Raw genomic sequence first — 22,310 nt, forward strand, 5'->3', positions numbered from 1 at the left:
GTTTCATTTTACCTTTCACTCACTCATAAGAACGACTATAGCATATAACTATGGTCATCCGTGGAAACAGTAAGATGTATAAATACGCACGGGGTCGGAATAGTAACGTTAAATCTCTATTTCTTGTGTAGTGGAATTGTTACACTCTCTGCACATTAAAATACTTTGAAAAACTTTCTGACGAGTCTGAAGGTTGGCTCCTGATAGGCAAGTTTTTGTCCTTATCCAACATATCTCAATTTACAAGCGGAAGACTAGATTTTCCTACCTTCCTACCGGTCGTCCTACATTACAAAAACTAACTGGCGTTTCTTAATTTGTTCTCGCACTTAATATGCATGAATTATGTGTTACTGGACATTGTGGAATTATCAATCAATTGATATGTCTTCCTATGTAAAACATTGGTTCTGAATAGCAAAACAGTTGGCAGTGGGGACTTAGTATCAGAAAAACAAGAAGATGTAAAACTTTAAAGGAGCCAACTTTAAAGGAACAAATTAAGAATCACCAGATAGTTTTTGTAATGTAGGACGACCGGTAGGACGGTCGGAAAAATTAGTCTTCCGCTTGTTTGATCGAATGCGGCTAATTTCAAAATAAAGGAAAAAGTAATGGCAGGCAAGCTCAGATTCAATCCGTATTTACGTCAGTGAATAGGAGGAAGTCTTCCATTAAATGCTTTTTCTCTTAAACATTCAAGACGATTAAAGTGCCATCCTGATGATACCAAATGATTATGTGAATGTTTATTAAAAAGTGTAAAAATCTCTTTTTGTTCAAACGAGTACATACAAAGTTTTCATTACATTATATTTTAATCGTGCAGTTTTTTGGAATAAAATTGAGACATTTTATACTCCAACAGTTTGAGCATATACATGATCATCTGATAAACAGATATTCCATAATGAACAACCAAGTCATGACGGCGTTTGCAAAATTTTCAAAGGGATGTCTCCAACTTAACAACTAGGAACTCGTGGTTCAATGACGAAAAAGTAAAAAGGAACCCTCTATTAAGGCAATTATGATACAAAAAGCAAGCTTTATAATATCGTTCCAACTGGGAGACATATACTCCATATGCATGCGCTGCGTAGTTGCTGTTACATAGAATTTAAAAGTACAAATACAAAGCTGATATGTTTGTTTTGTTTTAATCTTACACTCATTGCTATTTTTTGGATGTAACGCAAGATATGCGGCAAACGTATATGTAACTCATGTATCATATTTCAACATAGTCACCAAACTTATTTAATAAGAGGACATACTCTTTATAGCGGAACGTGAAGTCCAAGGATAATGCTTGCTTGCCTGAGAAGCGCATGTCTGAATCATATGAATAAAGAAACAAGTCAGCATAAAGAGGGTCGCAGTTGGTTCTCATAGTAGTGCTAATTAATTGTCTGTTGAAAACCACGTCCTTCAAACGTAACAAATATGTTGTCAGTAATGGAAAATAAACCGCATCTAAATAATGTTTGTTTCAAACAGATTTTCGATTGAATCAAATTGTTTATTAACAAGGTACATGCATGATTTATCCCACTTCAAACCAGTAAAAATCTGAAATGGCCTATATCTGTACTCGACTGTACTGATTTTTACTAGTCTAAATTGGTCTGAAACTTACTTGATAATACTCGACTGTAGTCTGAACCATACTTATAAGGAAATAATTCGTAAATATAACTCAACATGCAGACATCTTATACGTTCGGGTATTTCACATCCAATCTTTTATGGTAATATTCTTTACAAAGCACAAAAATGTCAGTATTCACCTCAAAAGCTTACAAAACCTTTAAACAGACTTATTAAGAAGGGATATAGTTACGATACTGTTGTCATGTCAATAAAGATTGCATATTTTGGCTTTAATATTGATTGACTTATAGGGTCTTTGCATCGGAACTAAACACATTTATTTTTTTTTAGAAACAGTTATTGGCATGACACGGGTTATGTTCTTATGTTATATTTTATGATAGTATGATACTAAACCCCTAACGGGAGGGATTAATCTTTCAATCAGTTTAAATGAGGTCTAGAGCTGGCATGTCAGTTAACTGCTAGTAGTCTGTTGTTATTTATGTATTATTGTCATTTTATTTATTTTATTTTGTTACATCTTTTGACATCGGACTCGGACTTCTCTTGAACGTAATTTTAATGTGCGTATTGTTATGCGTTTACTTTTCTACATTGGCTAGAGGTATTAGGGGAGGGTTGAGATCTCATAAACATGTTTAACCCCGCCGCAATTTTGCGCCTGTCCCAAGTCAGGAGCCTCTGGCCTTTGTTAGTCTTGTATGATTTTTAATTTTAGTTTCTTGTGTATAATTCGGAGTTAAGTATGACGTCCATTATCACTGTACAAGTATACATATTTTAGGGGCCAGCTGAAGAACACCTACGGATGCGGGAATTCTCGCTACATTGAAGACCCATTGGTGGCCTTCGGCTGATGTCTGCTCTATGGTTGGGTTGTTGTCGCTTTCACATTCCCCATTTCCTTTCTCAATTTTATTAATAGTCTGAACCATACTCGACCTAGTCTGAACCATACTCGACCTAGTCTGAACCATACTCGACCTAGTCTGAACCATACTTGACCAAGTCTTAACCAACCTAGACCTATTCTTGGTATCTATCAACGGAATTTGATCAATTTAGGAAATGTTTTTAAAATAAATGAAATTTGAAAAGCAACTTGAAATTGATAATGTATTCAATATAGTATTGAAATTAAAATTTCACAATAATCCTTCATAACATTACTTCAACACAATAATCATCAACACTTACATCATTATATATATCAACTTTAGAATATGAAAAAACAAGCTGATCAAATAATCTCAATAATTAATTGTGACTAATATTTTCAATGTTATTCAACATTTTTTGAATGTTTCAGAAGTATTTTCACCATTAACCTAAGCCTAGTATAGATTATGATGTCAGTAGAGTTTAATAAGCTAATAATGCAGTGAACAATTTTTTTTATTAATATATATATAAAATAGTATACAAAGCAACTTAATAAATTTTTAAAAAATGAGACCTTTGTTTTGTTTTGTTTAACCAAGAATTTAATATAATCTTGATAATAGAATTTCTATAGCAATCCTTAATAACCTTTTTAATAAAGGAAATGTGTTCCAAAGTAACAGTAACATAGTACACGGATGCCCCACTCGAACTGTCATTTTCTGTGTTTAGTGGACCGTGAAATTGGGGTAAAAACTCTAATTTGGCATTCAAATTAGAAAGATCATATCACAGGGAACATGTATACTAAGTATCAAGTTGAGTGGACTTCAACTACATCAAAAACTACCTTGACCAAAAACTTCCACCTGCAATTTGCGCTATCATTTTCTATGTTCGGTGAACTTTGAATAAGGGGTCAAACACTAATTTGGCATTAAAATGAGAAAGATCATATCATAGGGCACATGTGTACTGAGTTTCAAGTTGATTAGACTCCAATTTCATCAAAAACTACCTTGACCAAAAACTTTAACCTGAAGCGGGACGAACGGACGGAAGGACAGACGGACGAATGAACGAACGAACGGACATACAGACCAGAAAACATAATGCCCCTCTACTATCGTAGGTGGGGCATAAAAATTCATTCAATTAAATTAAATTAGTTTTTGTCAAATAAAAGACATGGCATACAAAAAGCACTTTAATATGGTTGTATTACCTCAGTACATGTGTCTTTTACAGGTAAAAAGAAAGGTCTATTACTTAATCTCGTATATTGGAAAGGCCTTGTTAATTAAGTTAAACAAGGTGTTTCTCTTTTGAATAAATGTTATTTAGAATTTGATACCTCTGACCAGGTGGGATCTTATTTCTGAGTTTGCCCCAAGCAGAGGTATTCCTTTATACTTCACCACTAATCAGAAGATCAATTTTATTCAGTTCTTTAATTTTATCCCTTTTTGATATAAATTGTATATAATATATTTTTTTTTATCCCAAATTAAAATAATAGATATATTTCTAATGAACTTGAAGGTTAAACAATTCATTGATTTTGTTGGCTGTTGTTACATATGTCAGTTAAAAAGAAATCTATTTTTTTTTACAGTTAAAGGTTAGTTGGTCCAGTATGGTTCAGACTGGTCGAGTATTGTTCAGACCTTTGGTTAAGTATGGTTTACACTAGAAAAATAAGTCGAGTACAGGTCGAGAATGGTTTTAGACTGTTTCAGACTGGTCGAGTAATAGTTCAGACTATTTTCAACGACAAAGATAAGGGTCAAGTACAATTCAGTACAGTCGAGTATGATTCAGACTGGGGTCGAGTAATGTCAAGTAAAAGTCATACCAATTCAGACTGGTCGAGTAAAATAAGTAGTCAAGTACAAATATAGATTTTTCGTTGAGTATTTGGCAAACACTGAATTATATTTCCTGGCTTTAAAAAAGCACATTAATAATTTGTCGGAGTTTAATGTGTAAGTTATAAATTAACAGAACTTAAAAATAAACAATGAATATCAATCAAAAGTGCTCCGGTTATCAAATTTGAGGAAAGCTTAAAAAATAAACCAACATGAATACTGCTTATTTCAATAAAAAAAAAGTTGTTATGTTACTAAGTATGTTGACATGGTGTTTGGTTTTGTTGTACCTCAGTATTTCTGTTGTTCCGTTGTTTTCCTCATATAGTTGATGTGTTTCCCTCTGATTTGTTTTTATCTCAACCGATTTATGACTTTTGAACAGCGATATCTTACTGTTGCCTTTATTCGTTGCATTTTTCTGTCTTCCCACTATCAGGACATTTACCTAATTCGAACTAAAAAATATGCATGTGGTTTTGCTGCTTTTGATTCGCGATCAACTAACTCAGTAAATGTTGGTAATTTTGCTTCAAAATATGATTTCATTCATAATTTTTTCGAATTTTCAATACTTGATAACACAAGATATTCAGGTAAAATAGTTCATTAAAAAAATTAGATCACCAGGTGGTATGCTTGTCATAGGATTTATATACTTTGTTGTCAAGTATAAACAAAAATAGAAACTTGTTTCAGTTTTAGGATAAATGTCCAGAATTAATTTGAAGGATTTATATACTTTTTTGTCAAGTATAAACAAAAATAGAAACTTGTTTTACTTTTAGGATAAATGTCCAGAATGAACTTGAAGGGTTTATATACTTTTTTGTCAAGTATAAACAAAAATAGAAACTTGTTTTACTTTTAGGATAAATGTCCAGAATGAACTTGAAGGGTTTATATCCTTGATGTCAAGTATCAACAAAAGTAGAAACTTGTTTCAGTTTTAGGATAAATGTCCAGAATGACCTTGAAGGGTTTATATCCTTGATGTCAAGTATCAACAAAAGTAGAAACTTGTTTCAGTTTTAGGATAAATGTCCAGAATGAACTTGAAGGATTTATAGACTTTGATGTCAAGTATAAACAAAAATAGTAGCTTGTTTCAGTTTTAGAATAAATGTCCAGAATGAAAAGGATTTATATACTTTGTTGTCAAGCATAAACAAAAATAGAAACTTGTTTCAGTTTTAGGATAAATGTCCAGAATGAACTTGAAGGATTTATATACTTTGTTGTCAAGTATAAACAAACATAAAAAAACTTGTTTCACTTTAAGGATAAATGTCCAGAATAAAAAGGATTTATATACTTTGTTGTCAAGTATAAATAAAAATAAAAACGTGTTTCAGTTTTAGGATAAATGTCTAGAATGAAAAGGATTTATATACTTTGTTTTCAAGTATAAACAAAAATAGAAACTTGTTTCAGTTTAAGGACAAATGTCAAGAATGGAAAGGATTTATTTACTTTGTTGTCAAGTATAAACATAAAATAAAAATAGAAACTTGTTTTAATATTAGGATAAATGTCCGGAATGAAAAGGATTTATACAATTTGTTGTCAAGTATAAACATAAATAAAGGAATGAGAAGTTGTTGTGAAGCATAGCATAATGATGAAATATGGTTTCTGTTCTAGGATAAATGCAAGAATGAAAAAAAATAGAAAGATGATAATTGCTTCAAAAGTAAAATGGGTATCTACATGGTTTTATGATAAAACTATAATTCAACACAATATCAAGAATTGTTAGACATCTCCTTTCTGTTGCGATAATGTTTTGGCCAACGAACATCAAAAAGTTTTTTATCTTTGAACCAAGCTTTCATCTGTTGAACCGTTGTTGGTAGCGGGCGACCCATAGTTTCTGGCAAGGTCAATAGCATTATAGTACATATTATATTCAGCACAGCAAAAATGACCGCTGGTCCCCAAAATACTTGATCAGCCTGAAAAAAAACAATAGTAAAACATTAACGTATGAAAGGAATCATGGTACTACATTACAACTTACTTGATTCATTAGCTTTAGTTAATTTATCATCTATACAAGAAACTGAGTGTTGATAAATAAACTCATAAAAGGTACTAAGATTTAAATTGTGTAAGTAAGACATACATTTCTTCTAAAAAATATCATCAGTGACGCTCGAATGAAAAAATTTAAAGGCCAATAGTATAAGTCCGTTTTCAGGAATTCAAAGAACAATTGTACTTTACAATCAAGCTCTCTCATGTAGAAATAGTGTTTTAGAATTTTACATTGAATTGTTTTTCTGCCCAGTCTGATGATGTACTGTTCTTTTTAATTGTTTTCTTACCAGAGTAGCAGCAAATGGTGAAATCATCGATCCTATTCTAGATATCGTTGACGCCATGCCTAGTCCAACATTCCTGCAATCAAATTAAAATGTTTCTAAGGTAATTATGTGTATATTACTTTTCATAGTCATTGGTAGTTCTCATGATTATTTACTAACAATCAAACAATCAATGATAAATCGTTTTCATTTTAGTTTCAAAAAGCATTGTTTATTTGAAATTCAACGTTTAACAATCTAATGGATTCTTGGAAATATTTTCATAAGCTTACACCAAAACGTTGTGATTGATGAAAAAGTTCTAAATAATTGAAATTCAACCAACGACGTAACATTATTTTCATTTTGGTGTACGAACAATGAGATTAACCATAGTCTTTTAGATTCTGAAAAGGCTAATTGGAACTTACTTTTTGCGTTTAAAAATTTACTGGTTAATTCCGAGACTTATATAACGATGATAATAAGTTGCATTTATATAATTTAGTACATTGTACAATGTGTTTGGCAAGAAACAACAGTTGTTTCCTTTTCTTTAAATAATAAAGTGTGTAGAATCCTTTTGAACAAAGTTTGAGGCTTTCTGTTCAAAATTGATTTATGTAACAAATATTTCGAAATAAGTCGGTGACATGACTTGTACACAAAAAGCCAACAGAATAACAAGGCACTGCCACCTGTTGTGGCAATTTTATAATACATACTGTAAATATAATATTTTGTACCTTAAGTTGGTAGGATACAGCTCCGGAGTATAAAGGAACACACTACTGAAGGAACCGACAGCAGCGAATCTTCCAAGAATTGAGAAAAATGTCGACAGAGGTGTCAACCAATCATATTGTTCTAAAAAAAAAAACAATCATTGTTGCCAATTTACAAAACTTTGCCGAAGTAATGAATGTGTTGTTTTTATATCGTCACTTGTTAATAACTTGCTGTTTAACTTAATTATACAGTTTAATTCCGTATTTCAGTATTTTTTTCTTCTTATTTGTATTCAATTTGTTTATCATTTTTCTTCAATGTTTTAAAATGAGTTACATGTGTTAACAGGGGCGGATTTAGGCGGGGGCGTGGCGGGCGTGCGCCTCCATAAATTTGCAAAGCATGGGTTGTCTTCAACTTATTTAAGTATCAGAAGAGACCATTTCATCTATTTTACATTCAAAGTATATAAAACAGTCAGTTTAACATAATACGTGATTACTAATCAACTGACCTACGATTTATATAAGTTTTTATAAATATTATATACTTCAAAGGAAATGGTCAAACGCGGAGCTGAGTTTGATGACAAATAAAAATAGGTTTTAGCAGTTAAAGTACAAACGGTTTTTAAAATCAATTTCTTTGATAATCGAAGTTCCAAAACATCTCCGCCCCTTACTCACTTTCACAATTTCATCATGGCACGGCCAAGAAAACAGTCCAGGTGAGGTTTTTTTCTTAATGTCCTTAATGAAAGATAAAAATACTGTTTTGTTTCATTGTGGGAAAGTTTGCAAGAACGTAAAATGCTTGAAGATACACCAGGCAAGAACTAAGTGTGGATCTGGGAAGCAGCAAAGGGAACGCATAGTTAACACTGATGATACGACGGAGGACCGCAACCAGGAAGCACACCACAGTGCTGAGGACCTCTTACCTAATGAAGCTACTCAGATCAACATTGAGGAGGAGCAATGGAATCAAAACCAGCAGAGAACATCGACACCTTCAGCAGACAGTAAGAAAGAAATATACAATAGCCACCAACAGATGATATGAGATGTGAGATCTTTGATGTAGACCTAGACAAGATCTTGGATAACACACTTACTGGAGATGTACAGAAAAAGATATCATCATTGTCAACGATTGTATATGCAGTAGGACAAGATCGATTTGGAGTTAGTAACACCAAAACCAGAGAAAGCACTCAGGGTAACATGAAACATAACAGACGTCAACAAGAAATACAAACACTCAGAACCGAAATAAATGATGTCACAAAGCAGTATAGAAGAGCAAATGAAGAGGGAAAAAAAGGATTGAATGAGCTAAGATCAATGCTGAGGGAAAGAATAAACAATCTACAAAGAGCAGAAAGAATCAGAAAAGCAAGGAGAGAAGGGAAGAAGAGAGCAATGTTTGTTGCCAAACTTACAAGTTTACCAAAGCAACACTGGACGGAACAAAGGCGGGATCAGTAAAAAGCACGAAAGAGGAATTGTTGAAAAACATCTATCAGAGACACACAGCGACGAAAGGCAGTTGGAACATCTAGGTAACTGCGATAGGATATAAAATGTACAAGAACCAGAAATACCAATGAACACTAAGGAACCATCATGGAAAGAAGTGTCATATGTAGTGAAGAAAGCAAGGTCTGCTTCATCACCAGGACCAAATGGCATCCCGTACAAGGTATATAAGAAGTGCCCAAAATTTTGAAACACATGTGGAGGCTACTGAAAGTAGTTTGGAGGAAAGGGAAGATACCATCATGTTGGCAGAAAGCAGAGGGGTGTTTTATTCCAAAAGAAGAAAAATCGGAGGACATCACACAATTTCGGACAATTTCCCTCCTAAATGTAGTAGGAAAGATCTTGTTCTCTGCTACGGCTAGAAGGATGACATCATATATGACAGATAACAACTATGTAGACACTTCAGTACAGAAGGGCGGAATACCAGGATTCTCAGGATGCATTGATCATACGAGCATCATTTCACAACTTATTCAAGAGGCCAAAGTGAACAAGAAAGATCTTACAGTAGTATGGCTAGATTTGGCCAATGCCCATGGTACTGTTTCGCACATGCTGATACAGCAGTCACTAGATCATTACCATATTCCAGACCACTTTAAGATATCTCAGCGGGATTGAGCTGCGATTTACAAGCACATTTACAACAACATGGCAGAAACTAAAAAAAAGGAATAGTTACTGGATTACCCATCTCAGTTATCTTGTTTGTCATGGGAATGCATATGATTATTAAATCTGAAGAGAGAGAAACTAGAGGCCCGAAAACATCAACTGACATCAGGCAACCGCCAAATAGAGGGTTCATGGACGATTTAACCATCACTACAGATACCCATGACCAGGCTAGATGGGTATTAAAGGCCTTGGAAGAGACAGTAACATGGGCAAGGATGTCTTTCAAGCCAAAGAAGTCTAGAGCTCTAATAATAAGAAAAGAAAAGAGAGCACACCAAGTCGAACTGAAGGTGCAAGGAGAAGTCATTCCATCAATAATTGACAATCCCATCAAGTGCTTAGGAAAATGGTATGATGACTCTTTAAGTGACAAAAACAATATCAAGAGAATTGAACAACAGGTTTCAGAGGGAATGAGGAACATCGACAAGACAGGTCTACCATTGAAATTAAAGGCATGGAGCTTGAAAGAACCATCAACAGACATCTTAGGAAATGGTTAGGTGTCCCTCCAAGTTTTACAACTGTAGGACTGTACAGCAGGACCGCAAAGTTGGGAGCCAATCGCTTGGTCGAAATGGGAATTGGAACAACGATCCCTTACATGGTCAGATATATGGCGATATCCGCAATACCAACTGCAGTTCCTTCAGAGATCAGTGTATGATGTGTTACCGACACCTTCAAATCAGCACAGGTGGAAACTTTCAGAAACACCAGACTGTCCCTTGTGCGGAAACAGAGGAACTCTACAACATGTTCTTTCAGGGTGCAATATCGCTCGAACACAGGGGAAATATACATGGCGACCCAACCAAGTACTCCGGGAACTCGCTGAAGTGATAGAGAAACAGAGGAAAGATGCAAAACACAGTAGAAACAAACCTATCAAGATCCAGTTTGTGAAGGAGGGTGAAGTAGGCCAGAAAAGTAAAAAGAACATATCAGGAATGCAAAATCAGGCGAAGGATTGGCAGTTAGAAGTTGATCTAGGAAAGAAGATGCAATTTCCTGATATTGTACAAACTAACCTAAGACCAGACATGGTACTTTGGTCTACCAGCAGTAAAAAGGTAGTAATCATAGAGTTGACAGTTCCCTGGGAGGAGAGATGTGGCGAAGCAAATGAAAGAAAGAGGGCAAAATATGATGGACTGTTGGCAGAGTGCAGAGATAGAGGATGGCAGATTTGGAACTTTCCTGTTGAGGTTGGCTGCAGAGGATTTCCTGCACAGTCAGTGTGGAGAATGTTTTCTGCAGTTGGAGTGACTGGCCAGAATAGAAGAGCAGCAATTAAGAAACTGGACCAAGCAGCAGAGAAAGCGTCTTGCTGAATATGGATAAGAGAGACAGTAGTAGCTTGAAACCCACCACCAATGCGCAGTGATTGATCATCACTGTGGACCCCCCCCATCCTGAGAGTTAACCGAGCTAGGGGTCGAAACACATGATGACGGATGGCCTCGGCTGATGACATTGATGGTGTTTGCAGTAATTCCACCAGTACTGTATGTAAGTAAACTGTAAAAATAAATCTTTCAAGCGGAAGGTTAGTTTATTATTTGTATCTCTGTCTCTTTATATATTTCTTGCTTGCAACCTGAAAATTTTGCCAAATTATTTACCGTATTACATGCATGGAATCCTTAGAAAATAAACATAACTTCATAAACGCATCTCATTCTAATTTTAGTGGTTTGTGGCGAACACAGTATATATAAAGTCTGGCACGACCTCCGAAAATCAAAAAAGTAAAAAAGAGATATTATGAAAGAACAATTAAAAATCACGGAGAAATCAAAAATTTTCGTCTGCAAAATCTAATACTAGTATTGGTCAGGTGAGCTGTTGTGATCTGTCTCGTCTCGCTTTGCTTCCGTCGGTCCGCCCGTCTATCTGTCAACTCTTTACATTTCCATCGTCTTAACCAAGTTTGTCGGGGCTGGTGTTATGGAGTGTAAAAGTAATTCTTAAGTGAACCCGTTTTATTTCACATTTTTGAAACCATGTACAATTGGCTTAGACACATTGACGATGTGCAAACAAGGGTCATTTATTTTTGTGATGTTTTAGTATTACGTTTTGTCAAAACTACCAGCACCATGTCTTTCAAGGATTAGTTGAGATATTTAAAACCTGATATTGCTATATATAGATCATTTTACAACAAGTGCTGGTGTCTTGATTGTAGATTGGTTTATATAGGAACACAGAATCAAAATAAAATGTTCGCATGATCTTCAGCTTCTGTTTTTTGGGGCTGCAGCTTTATAACTGTAGCTTTATAAACTCGTTCATATGTGCAAAAATAATCTCTTAGTGCATAAGTTAGGGTTGTGAGGAGATTGTTGTAGATTTTTCTAATTTGTAGGAGACTCTTTCTAATCATAACTCGAGAGTTCTTCGCGAAACAGGAACATATTGTTTTACCTCTGTCCGTCAATCCGTCAGTCAATCAATAGTGATTGTAGATTGTTGTCAGGGTGGATATGGGCGGTTTCTGCTTAAAAATTTAATTTCTTGCTAGTTTTACCGAGTTCGAAATACCTATATTTCAATAGTTTTACCTCAAAAAAATTTGCCTCGCACCGCTCGGCGGTTATAAAACATTGCCCACCCCCTAATCTGAAATCCTGGAGCCGCCCCTATTGTATCATAAGAAAAGGTAAACAATTACAGGTACAGAAAATAATAAAGGGAAGTAATTGCTTAATCAAAATGTTCTTTTTATTCTGTACTGATACTTGATGAAACAACCACATAAAACATATTGCTTATCAATTATCAAAATGTGTATATATCAATTACCAACGATACTGTGTTCTTAAATAATAGATTCAATATTATACATACTTGAATAAGTGAAACATAGAGAGGAAGCGATTAGTGTTACACCCGCTAGACCATGATACATCACAAGCACATATCGTCTGCCGATTCTAAAAATTAAATACACAAATAAATAGATGCAAGAGAATCATTCCTTTGAGGATTTGAAATTACTTCCAACCTTTTCAATTTTCTTATATGTATTACATATGTGTAGCAGGATCTACTAATTATTCTGAAGCACCTGAGATCCCTCCCATCCCCTGGTTTTTGGTCCGGTATAAGTTACACAGTTTATAGCTTTCTATGCTGCGTTTTGTGTATAATTATTTTTGTTTTATCTTTTCCTCCTTGTTTTGCCATGGCATTGCAAGTTTGGTTTTAGAACTTTTAAATGCCTCTTTGTTATTTTTCGTCTCACATCGCACTAGTGACAATCGCACACAAGTGCACTATTGTTCTATCATCATGGTTTGTTTTTCCATTATCACTGGGTCAAACAAATACGGTTATACCTTTTATAAACGTTCTAAATACAAATCTCCAAATCCAAAAATAAAGCTGATGCTGAACAAAACCCTTAATAACAATATGTGACGTTTTTACAGTTCAATAATATTAACATAACCTGTATGTTTCATTATTATACATTATTTTGATTGGCTAACAGCAATCTCTTGTCTTTCATTTTCATTTCAAAATGAAATATAAAATTCTTGATAACAAGAATTGCAACCATAAAGTGCACAGGTATATAAAAGAAAGACTTGACAGAAATCATATTTTATTGAATAGTTGTAATTATAAGCAAAGATTGCATATGTTGGCGTTAATATCGATTCACTTATAGGGTCTTTGCATCGGAACTAAACACATTTATTCAAAAACCAGTTGTTGGCATGACACGGGTTATGTTCTTCTCATATATGTTATGATGGTATGATACTAAACCCCTAACGGGAAGGATTGTGCCTGATGTTCATATGATGAAATCATAATCTTTCAGTCGGTTTAATTGAAGTCTGGAGCTGGCATGTCAGTTAACTGCTAGTAGTCTGTTGTCATTTATGTGTTATTGCCATTTTGTTTATTTTCTTTGGTTACATCTACTGACATCAGACTCGGACTTCTCTTGAACTGAATTTTAATGTGCGTATTGTTATGCGTTTACTTTTCTACATTGGCTAGAGGGATAGGGGGAGGGTTGAGATCTCACAAACATGTTTAACCCCGCCGCATTTTTGCGCCTGTCCCAAGTCAGGAGCCTCTGGCCTTTGTTAGTCTTGTATTATTTTAATTTTAGTTTCTTGTGTACAATTTGGAAATTAGTATGGCGTTCATTTAACACTGAACTAGTATATATTTGTTTAGGGGCCAGTTGAAGGACGCCTCCGGGTGCGGGAATTTCTCGCTACATTGAAGACCTGTTGGTGACCTTCTGCTGTTGTTTTTTTCTATGGTTGGGTTGTTGTCTCTTTGGCACATTCCCCATTTCCATTCTCAATTTTATTGAATGCTTCTTTTATTAATGTTCAAGGTTGTACATGGAAAAGTGTTGACCTTGCGTATATTATTAAAATTAAGCGCTTCAGTGCATCATTCAAAATGATGTTCGGACAGCGCTTATACACCCCAATGAATTTACCAAAAGATGCACAGAATTCTTAAATATTGATACAACGGAAAATAGTTACCTGTTTATAATAAGCTGCTGGAGGATAATTGCAGGAACCTCAGCAAGAGCACCTAATATATTGTTCAGATATCTGTCACCGGCAAGTTTAGACGTCATTAACATCAACCCGTAATACGTCAGTGTATTTGTTATCCTATCATAATAGAAACAAGAAAAACAGTAAATTTTAGAGTTTCTATTTTTATACTCACTCTTAATAGATTTTGTTGGACTTATGTACATTACAAGTGCAATTGATAGTAATGACTGTATAACTGAGCGGGTTTTTTTTTTAAACTTTTGAAAGTGTGTTTACCAGAAAATTTGTTGCTTTATATGATTAAGATAATCGCCATTTCTCCTAAAATTCTACTGGTTCTTAAAAATAATAAGTCCTTACTACGTACGGGGCGCCGAATGGGACTCTTGTGATTTTGTACTCGAAATTCAATTTTGTATGGACAAAAGTGAGTTTTGTTCAACAAAAATGAGTTCAGTTTAACAAAATTTGTAGCAGACTACAAATTTAAAATTTTGTCATACAAAATTATCTATCAGTGGACAAAAGTTACTTTTGTCATGACAAAATTCATTTTTGTAACACAAACTTTACTTTTGTTAACTTATTTGAAAATTGGGCGACAAAAGTCAATTTTGTATGCAAATTTGTTTAGTTTGGATTCTGTTAACTAATTTGCATACAAAATCGACTTTTGTGAGACAAAATTGACATTTGTGAGACAAAATTGACATTTGTGAGACAAAATTGACATTTGTGATACAATATTGACTTTCGTGAGACAAAATTGAATTTGTCTCACAAAATTGAGTTTTGTCTCACAAAAGTCAATTTTGTATGCAAATTTGTTTAGTTTGGATTCTGTGAACTAATTTGCATACAAAATCGACTTTTGTGAGACAAAATTGACTTTTGTGAGACAAAATTGAGAAAATTGAATTTTGTCTCACAAAATTGAATTTTGTCTCACAAAATTGAATTTTGTCTCACAAAATTGAATTTTGTCTCACAAAATTGAGTTTTGTCTCACAAAAGTTAATTTTGTCTCACAAAAGTCAATTTTGTCTCACAAATGTCAATTTTATCCTCACAAAATTGAATTTTGTTGTCACAAAATAGACTTTTGTGAGACAAAACTAAATTTTGTGAGACAAAATTCAATTTTGTCAATTTTGTCTCATAAAAGTCAATTTTGTGACGATAAAATTGACATTAGTGAGACAAAATTCAAGTGAGACAAAATTCAATTTTGTCTCACAAAAGTCAATTTTGTGACGATAAAATTGACATTTGTGAGACAAAATTGACTTTTGTGAGACAAAACTTAATTTTGTGAAACAAAATTCAATTTTCTCAATTTTGTCTCACAAAAGTCAATTTTGTATGTAAATTAGTTCACAGAATCCAAACTAAACAAGTTTGCATACAAAATTGACTTTTGTGAGACAAATTTACTTTTGTCTCATAAAATTGAATTTTGTCTCATAAAATTGAATTTTGTCTCACAAAATTGAGTTTTGTCTCACAAAAGTCAATTTAGTCTCACAAAAATCAATTTTGTCCCACACAATTGACTTTTGTGTTTTAATTTCCATATCAGGTAACAAAAGTCAATTTTGTATGCAAATAATTTTATATTTGCATACCTTTTTGACAAAATTGACTTTTGTCATGACAAAAATGAATTTTGTCTACAAAAATGAATTTTGTCTACAAAAATGAATTTTGTCATCACAAAATTGAAGTTTTCATAAAACAAGTCTGTACAACATAGTTTTGTAAGACAAAAATAATTTTGTTATGACAGAATTGAATTTTGTACAAAACCACAAGAGTCCCATTCGGCGCCCCGTACTTACAAGATAAGAAGCAGGCATTGAAATAGTTTCAAATTATACTTGTATCATTATATTCAGACAATCGCCCTTCTCTGACTTGTAAATGCTTCGATAAAATTTCATAAAACATTTTTCACATTTGTGAATATATGAACGTTTGGTGTTAAGCAACTCCAATAAAAGAAACTGTGTCATACGTTTAAAACAAACGAAGTAGGAACACACAGATGCAAACAAGAATGTGCCCCAGTACACGGATGCCCCATCCCCACTATCATTTTCTATGTTCAGTGGACCGTGAAAATGGGGTAAAATCTCTTATTTTGGCATTGAAATTAGAAGGATTATATCATAAGGAACATGTGTACTTAGTTTCAAGTTGATTGGACTTCAACTTAATAAAAAAATACCTCGACCAGAAAATTTTAACCTGAAGCGGGACAGACGGACGAACGGACGAATGAACGAACGGAGGACCAGAAAACTTTATGCCCATAAATGGGGCATAAAAAGACAACACATAAAAAAACCGTTAAAACCTAATAACAAGTAAACATTACCCCCAAAATGGTAAATATGAACAATACATAAACAATAACAAATCAAATACTTCGTTTAGCTTACCATATCACCCATAGCAAAACTGAGACGATAAGAATTTTTTTATGCTTCAAAATGGTGAAAGCTGAGTATTTGTGGACTTTTTGTTTAACCTCAGCCGTGCCATTGCCTTCCAACGGTTGATGATCGCCGTTTGATTCGGGTTTTTCCGGAGTTTGTATAACGAGCTCCATCGAAGTAAGTGGTTGTTTCTTTTTAACTGATTCCATTACTGACTCAAAACTTTGATTATTCCATGATGCTGCTTTCTTTATTATTTTCATTGCCTGTTTTGTTTTTCCATTTGCAAGGAGCCATCTTAGCGATTCGTCGAGAAATCTGTAAAACGTTACAAAATGGCAAATATTAATCAATAGGTACTGCCCAAGACTCGCAAACACATTTTTCTCTGCTGATATTACAAAATGCTGTTTATAAAATAATCTTTCACGTTTATATTTGTTACTTATCATGTGTTCTAATACTTCATTTAACTTTACCCAAAAAAATCGGTGTGTAATTAAAATGAGACGAAAACATACCACACATATTTAGAAAAGTAAATAACTGTTAAGGCTCCATTTTTTGATAGTATGCACATACACTTAGAAACATTCATGCATATATAATTTAAAGTTGATGTTTTAGTTGAATAAAAGGTCTTAAACACACAAATATTTTAGATCTAGCTATTATTTCCAAAATATCATAAATAGATATTCATTCCAAAACAGTTATGATCATTTACGATCATACGCATTGTCAATACTTCTGTTTTGGAAGTCCCCATGGTCAGGTCAATTCACACTTTTTATACTAAATCCACTAATATTTTAGGTGTACTGATTGATAATAGTGTGGGAGACATGGTTTATTTATAAGTTGCAATAAATTTTGAAAAGCTTTTAGTAACGCCAGGGTTATTAGATCAGTACTTTGTGTCTCTTGTCTTTTTGTAATTGTTTTCTCAGTGCTTCGTGTCGATCAAATAAAGATCAATAAATCAACTCCTTTTTAAACTGATTTTATAGTTTTTTCTTGTGTTGCGCTGTTACACGAATGTCTTAGGTTAGGGATGATCGCTCGTAAACATAATATAACCCCTCCATATTTGGAATGTGCCTGTCCTATTCGATAGCTTGTAATTCAGTACATGGTTGTCGCCTGTTGATGTTTGTAATTTTTTTTTAAATTTTTTTTTACACATCAGACCGTGAGTCTCAGTGTCGGATCCAGAAATTTTCATAAGTGGGGGCCCACTGACTGACCTAAGAGGGGGCCCGCTCCAGTCACACTTCAGTGATTCCCTATATAAGCAACCAATTTTTCCCCAAAAAGGGGGGGCGGGCCCCCTGCCCCCCCCCCCTAAATCCGCCTAAAAAATGAGTCTTTTCGTTTGAATAGTTTGACATTTTGTCGTTTAGTGTTAATTTTTAGCCTCAATACGGTATAGGTTTCGTTCATTATACTACGATGTACGTGTGACATATGTTTACATCTACGTCATCTAGTCACTGGGGAATAGAAGTGTCAATGGAAATCATAACACGTCTTTTTTATGTGGATTGTTGAAAATTGTAAAAAAAGATACTTATTATATGCAAGTAAGCATATTTTTTTTTTTAATATCAAGTTTGTTTATGAATGTTACTCGTGAATGATACATTAAGGTTCAAAATATACCGGTGTTTTAAAGCTAAAATTTACTTACAACCAATCAAAAACAACATGCCATGACAATAACCCTAAAATCATTTGGAAATATCTCCATGGCAGATTTTGACAAATGTATCCAACAACAGAAGTAAAAACAATTCCAAATGTCCACGCCAAGAATGCTAGCCCTTCTCCTTTATGACGAAATTCAGTTGGTAGTAACTCTACACACATGGTTGTACCAGTCATCACACTGCCCTTAAAAAATAATAAAACAAATGGATAGCAGTTCCCATCTCTTAATTCAACTGTGAAATAAATGCAAAACTGTTTATTTGTTAAAAGAAAAATATATTATTCTAGAAGCATAACAAGAATGTGTCCATAGTAAACGGATGTCCCACTCGATTTATCATTTTCTATGGTCAGTGGACTGTGAAATTGGGTTTAAAACTATTAACTTGGCATTAAAATTAGAGTGGTCATACATAGGGAACATGTGTACTATAAAAAAAAAAAAAGTGTGTGATAACATTGTGTGAGGGAATTCGACGTTTGCTGTACCACTGTTCACTCCAACGCAATTTATGACAATACCACTGCATCAATCTGTATGATTATTTTTGCAGTGTTTTAAAAAAGGATTTTACTTTGTTGTCGCGTATTATTTTTGAAACATTCAATGTTTTAAAAAGGCGAATTTTCTGTATAAAGTCAATAATTATGTTGACTTTTGAAGCCCAAATTTTCTACAGCCTTAAATACGCAAATAAAAGATCCAAAAACTATACCAATACAGAACGACATGTTTATGGAATTATAGCAAATCTTTTGGTTTACAAATTTTTATTCGTTATTGCAAAATAATGAACTTAAAATATCTGACATTTTCTCCCTACCCAGTTTACCCCTAATATTTTTTATGATGTGGACTGGTCATTGTTATTAATTCGTACGCAATTTGATTGGATTAACTTGTAATTAGTTTACCTTCAAACTTGTTTATGCTTTTCATACATGACTATTGATAATAAGAACGTGCATGTATGTGTACGGTAACTAAAATGACCTTCAAACTGGACACTGGACGAGTCAATATTATGTTTTATCAATGAAAGTTAAGGTATGAAAGGTAAGAATTGCCACTTCTTCTATTTTCACAAAATTTTCCGACTACACAGTTGATAGATTATTTTGTAAAAGCCTATTGTGGAGATAAAAGAGAAAGTTTACAAATAAGACGTTTTGTTCCATTAAACAAGTCATTTTCTTAAGAGAAATGCCGAAATACATTTTACGCACAGCTACGGCAGGTAAAGTTATTAGTTATCATAACAAAAAAAAGCATTATTCAGTCTCATTGGAATATGTTAATTACAATAACTCCCAAACTTAAGTAGTAGGTATATGAAGTCAAAATATGTCCGATCTGCCTATTTTTGGACATCAAAAGTCAATACGATCGTTTTAAAGTCAATTTCGTCTACCTCACAAAATCTTGTTAGGCACTATAAGTTTAAAGTCATATGAAACCTCAAAAAAAAATAATGATGCATATGTTTTTGATAACAAAATGGATAGTTTTCATTATTAAACTTATGTATATAAACTTTTTTCTGAAGAAAATTCTTTAATTTGTCCACATTTAGAAGAAGTTTACTTTTGTTTAATTGCTTGGTTCCAGGAAGCAATTCGCCGACACACTTTCCGTATGCAAGTTACCTTAGCGTGACCCTTCTCGTAAAAACCCATTGATCACAATACGCATGTATCTGTCACTTAAATAAACTATTATCTGATATTATCGCTATTTTGTGCATTTTTCCTTTGATCTTTTTTTGTGATAATTTTCATATCATGCTTCTCGCTTGAGATGGAAAAATTATCGCTAGAAACTAAGGAGGCCACGTGGCGTTGCTAACGAAAGTGACATGAAATTGACAACGTCGTCATAGGTAAAATAGCGATAAACAGATTATCATTGGTCATCTCAACTCGATTGCTTTTCTCACTTTCGCTGTTGAGATGATCAACGAAATTATCCTGATTTAGAGTAATTTCTCGCAATTTGATTGGCTGATATTGTCCTAATAAATTTCAGTACAATTTTTTATTACGTCAATAGGAATTATCTCCCTTATTTATTACGTCAATTGGGATTATCTCCCTTATACCATTGACCTAATAAAAAAATGAGTTGCTTCATAGTCCTAATATTTTATTTTTTCACAGTTTTAGATTAAATATCTAAAATATAATTGGTTGATATTGTCCTTACATTGAATTTAAATATAATAATATGCAATATAATAAAATCAGGATAAATTCGTTACACAGTGTTCAATTGTCCTAATACGGAATTTATCGGGTCAATAAAATTCATATCGGGTTTGGCTTCGCCTCACCCGATATGAATTTTATTGACCCGATAAATTCTCGTATTAGGACAATTACACACTGTGTAACTAATAATCTATAAGTACATGTTATAAACGTTCTCAATATCTATGTTTCTGTGTTGATTGTTTACTATAAGGTGACAATCGGTAACCTTCGACTTCAAAATACGACAATTAATGAACTTCCATTTTTTCACATAACAGATAGAGAGAGAAAAAATTGACGATTATACGATATGTTTGGGTAAAAAATGATAAAATCGTGCACAGAAGACTAAGTTTATGATATATACATGCATTGGTTCAAGAATTGGATAAACATTATTTTTCACCAGTCACTCATTTCATATGACTTTAAAGTTGAACGGACTGACAGACGAACGTACAGATCGAAAAACATAATTCCCGTAGGTATGGTATAATTACACTTAATAAAGCATCAAAATATGAATATGCATTTGCGCTCAGCACCCGAGAACCATCACCTGTATTATCCTGGTTCCCGTTACTACGTTCCAGGTATAAGTTAATTAGCCATACCATGATATATGTGTAACATACTGAATATTGCGATCGGGAACCAGTCTACACCTGTATAATATAGTTTCTTTTTCGGCTTCATATAGGGTTTTTACTAAGTACATGACTATGGCAAGCCGTTCTCGTCAAAACTATGTTTAAACCATTTTTTCGAAAAATTTACACACTGAGAATTACAACAAAGCACACTGAGATTTAAAAACTTCAAAACACACACTGAGAATTAAAAACTACACACTGAAAAAGAAAAACACACACTGAGAATTGAAAATTACACACTGAGAATTGAAAATTACACACTGAGATTTCAAAAAGACACACTTAGAATAAATAAATTGAAAACACACACTGAAAATTTGAAATTACACACTGAGAATTTAGAATTACACACTGAGCTTTGTGCGCACTTTTTATGCGCACATGTCTAATTAGCATACTTAATCTGAATCTATTACAAGCTTAAAACAACTAGGGGACATAACTCGTTAGTCCTTCGATTTGGTTCCAAATTATTTACAAAAAAAACTTTCGAAATACAAGAACAAGAAAAATACCCAGTTACTCTTATTACAAAATATAATCAAATGGTGAAAAACTTTATTAAAATTATAAGAAAACATTGGAACAATCTGCAAAAAAACAAAGAATGCAGTGAAATTTTTACTCAAGTGTCTATTATAGCATATAAACATAACAAAAATATAAAAGATTACCATGCGAAAGGGTAACGGTTGGAAGACTTTTGAAAAGGGACCCATGCATAAGCCTAAGTAAAAAAAAATCCCGATACACTGGTAGTAATGATCTGAATTATAGGCAACAAACTTATGAATATGAGCGATGTTAAGTCTTGAAATTTATTACGAATGTTGGTTGAAGGAATCGCATTTCATTATGAAAACATGAGTTCTTGAGATCAAGATATTAATCTGTTGAATTATTCATCTCATGAATATTCATTAGTAATTTGCATATTAATCTCAGTGTGTATTTTTAAAATCTCAGTGTGTAATTAACAATTCTCAGTGTGTGTTTTTCAATTTATTTCATCTCAGTGTGTCTTTTTAAAATCTCAGTGTGTAATTTTGAATTCTCAGTGTGTGCTTTTTATTTTTTTAAATCTCAGT

General features: G+C 33.4%; 1 protein-coding gene across 1 annotated transcript in view; it reads right to left on the minus strand.

Moving 5' to 3' along the window:
* Positions 1 to 4,463: 4,463 nt before the first annotated feature.
* Positions 4,464 to 22,310, minus strand: part of LOC139519934 (solute carrier family 22 member 6-A-like) — a 36,745-nt gene continuing 18,898 nt past the window's right edge. The window contains exons 4-10 of the mRNA XM_071312252.1: positions 18,300 to 18,502; positions 16,613 to 16,927; positions 14,151 to 14,285; positions 12,481 to 12,566; positions 7,423 to 7,543; positions 6,698 to 6,770; positions 4,464 to 6,325 (exon numbers count right to left, since the gene is read on the minus strand). Coding sequence (XP_071168353.1) covers positions 6,116 to 6,325; positions 6,698 to 6,770; positions 7,423 to 7,543; positions 12,481 to 12,566; positions 14,151 to 14,285; positions 16,613 to 16,927; positions 18,300 to 18,502 — 1,143 coding nt within the window. The 3' untranslated portion in view covers positions 4,464 to 6,115. The remainder of the gene's footprint in view (positions 6,326 to 6,697; positions 6,771 to 7,422; positions 7,544 to 12,480; positions 12,567 to 14,150; positions 14,286 to 16,612; positions 16,928 to 18,299; positions 18,503 to 22,310) is intronic.

Source organism: Mytilus edulis, chromosome 4 (assembly GCF_963676685.1).
Source record: "Mytilus edulis chromosome 4, xbMytEdul2.2, whole genome shotgun sequence".
Lineage (NCBI taxonomy): Eukaryota > Metazoa > Mollusca > Bivalvia > Mytilida > Mytilidae > Mytilus > Mytilus edulis.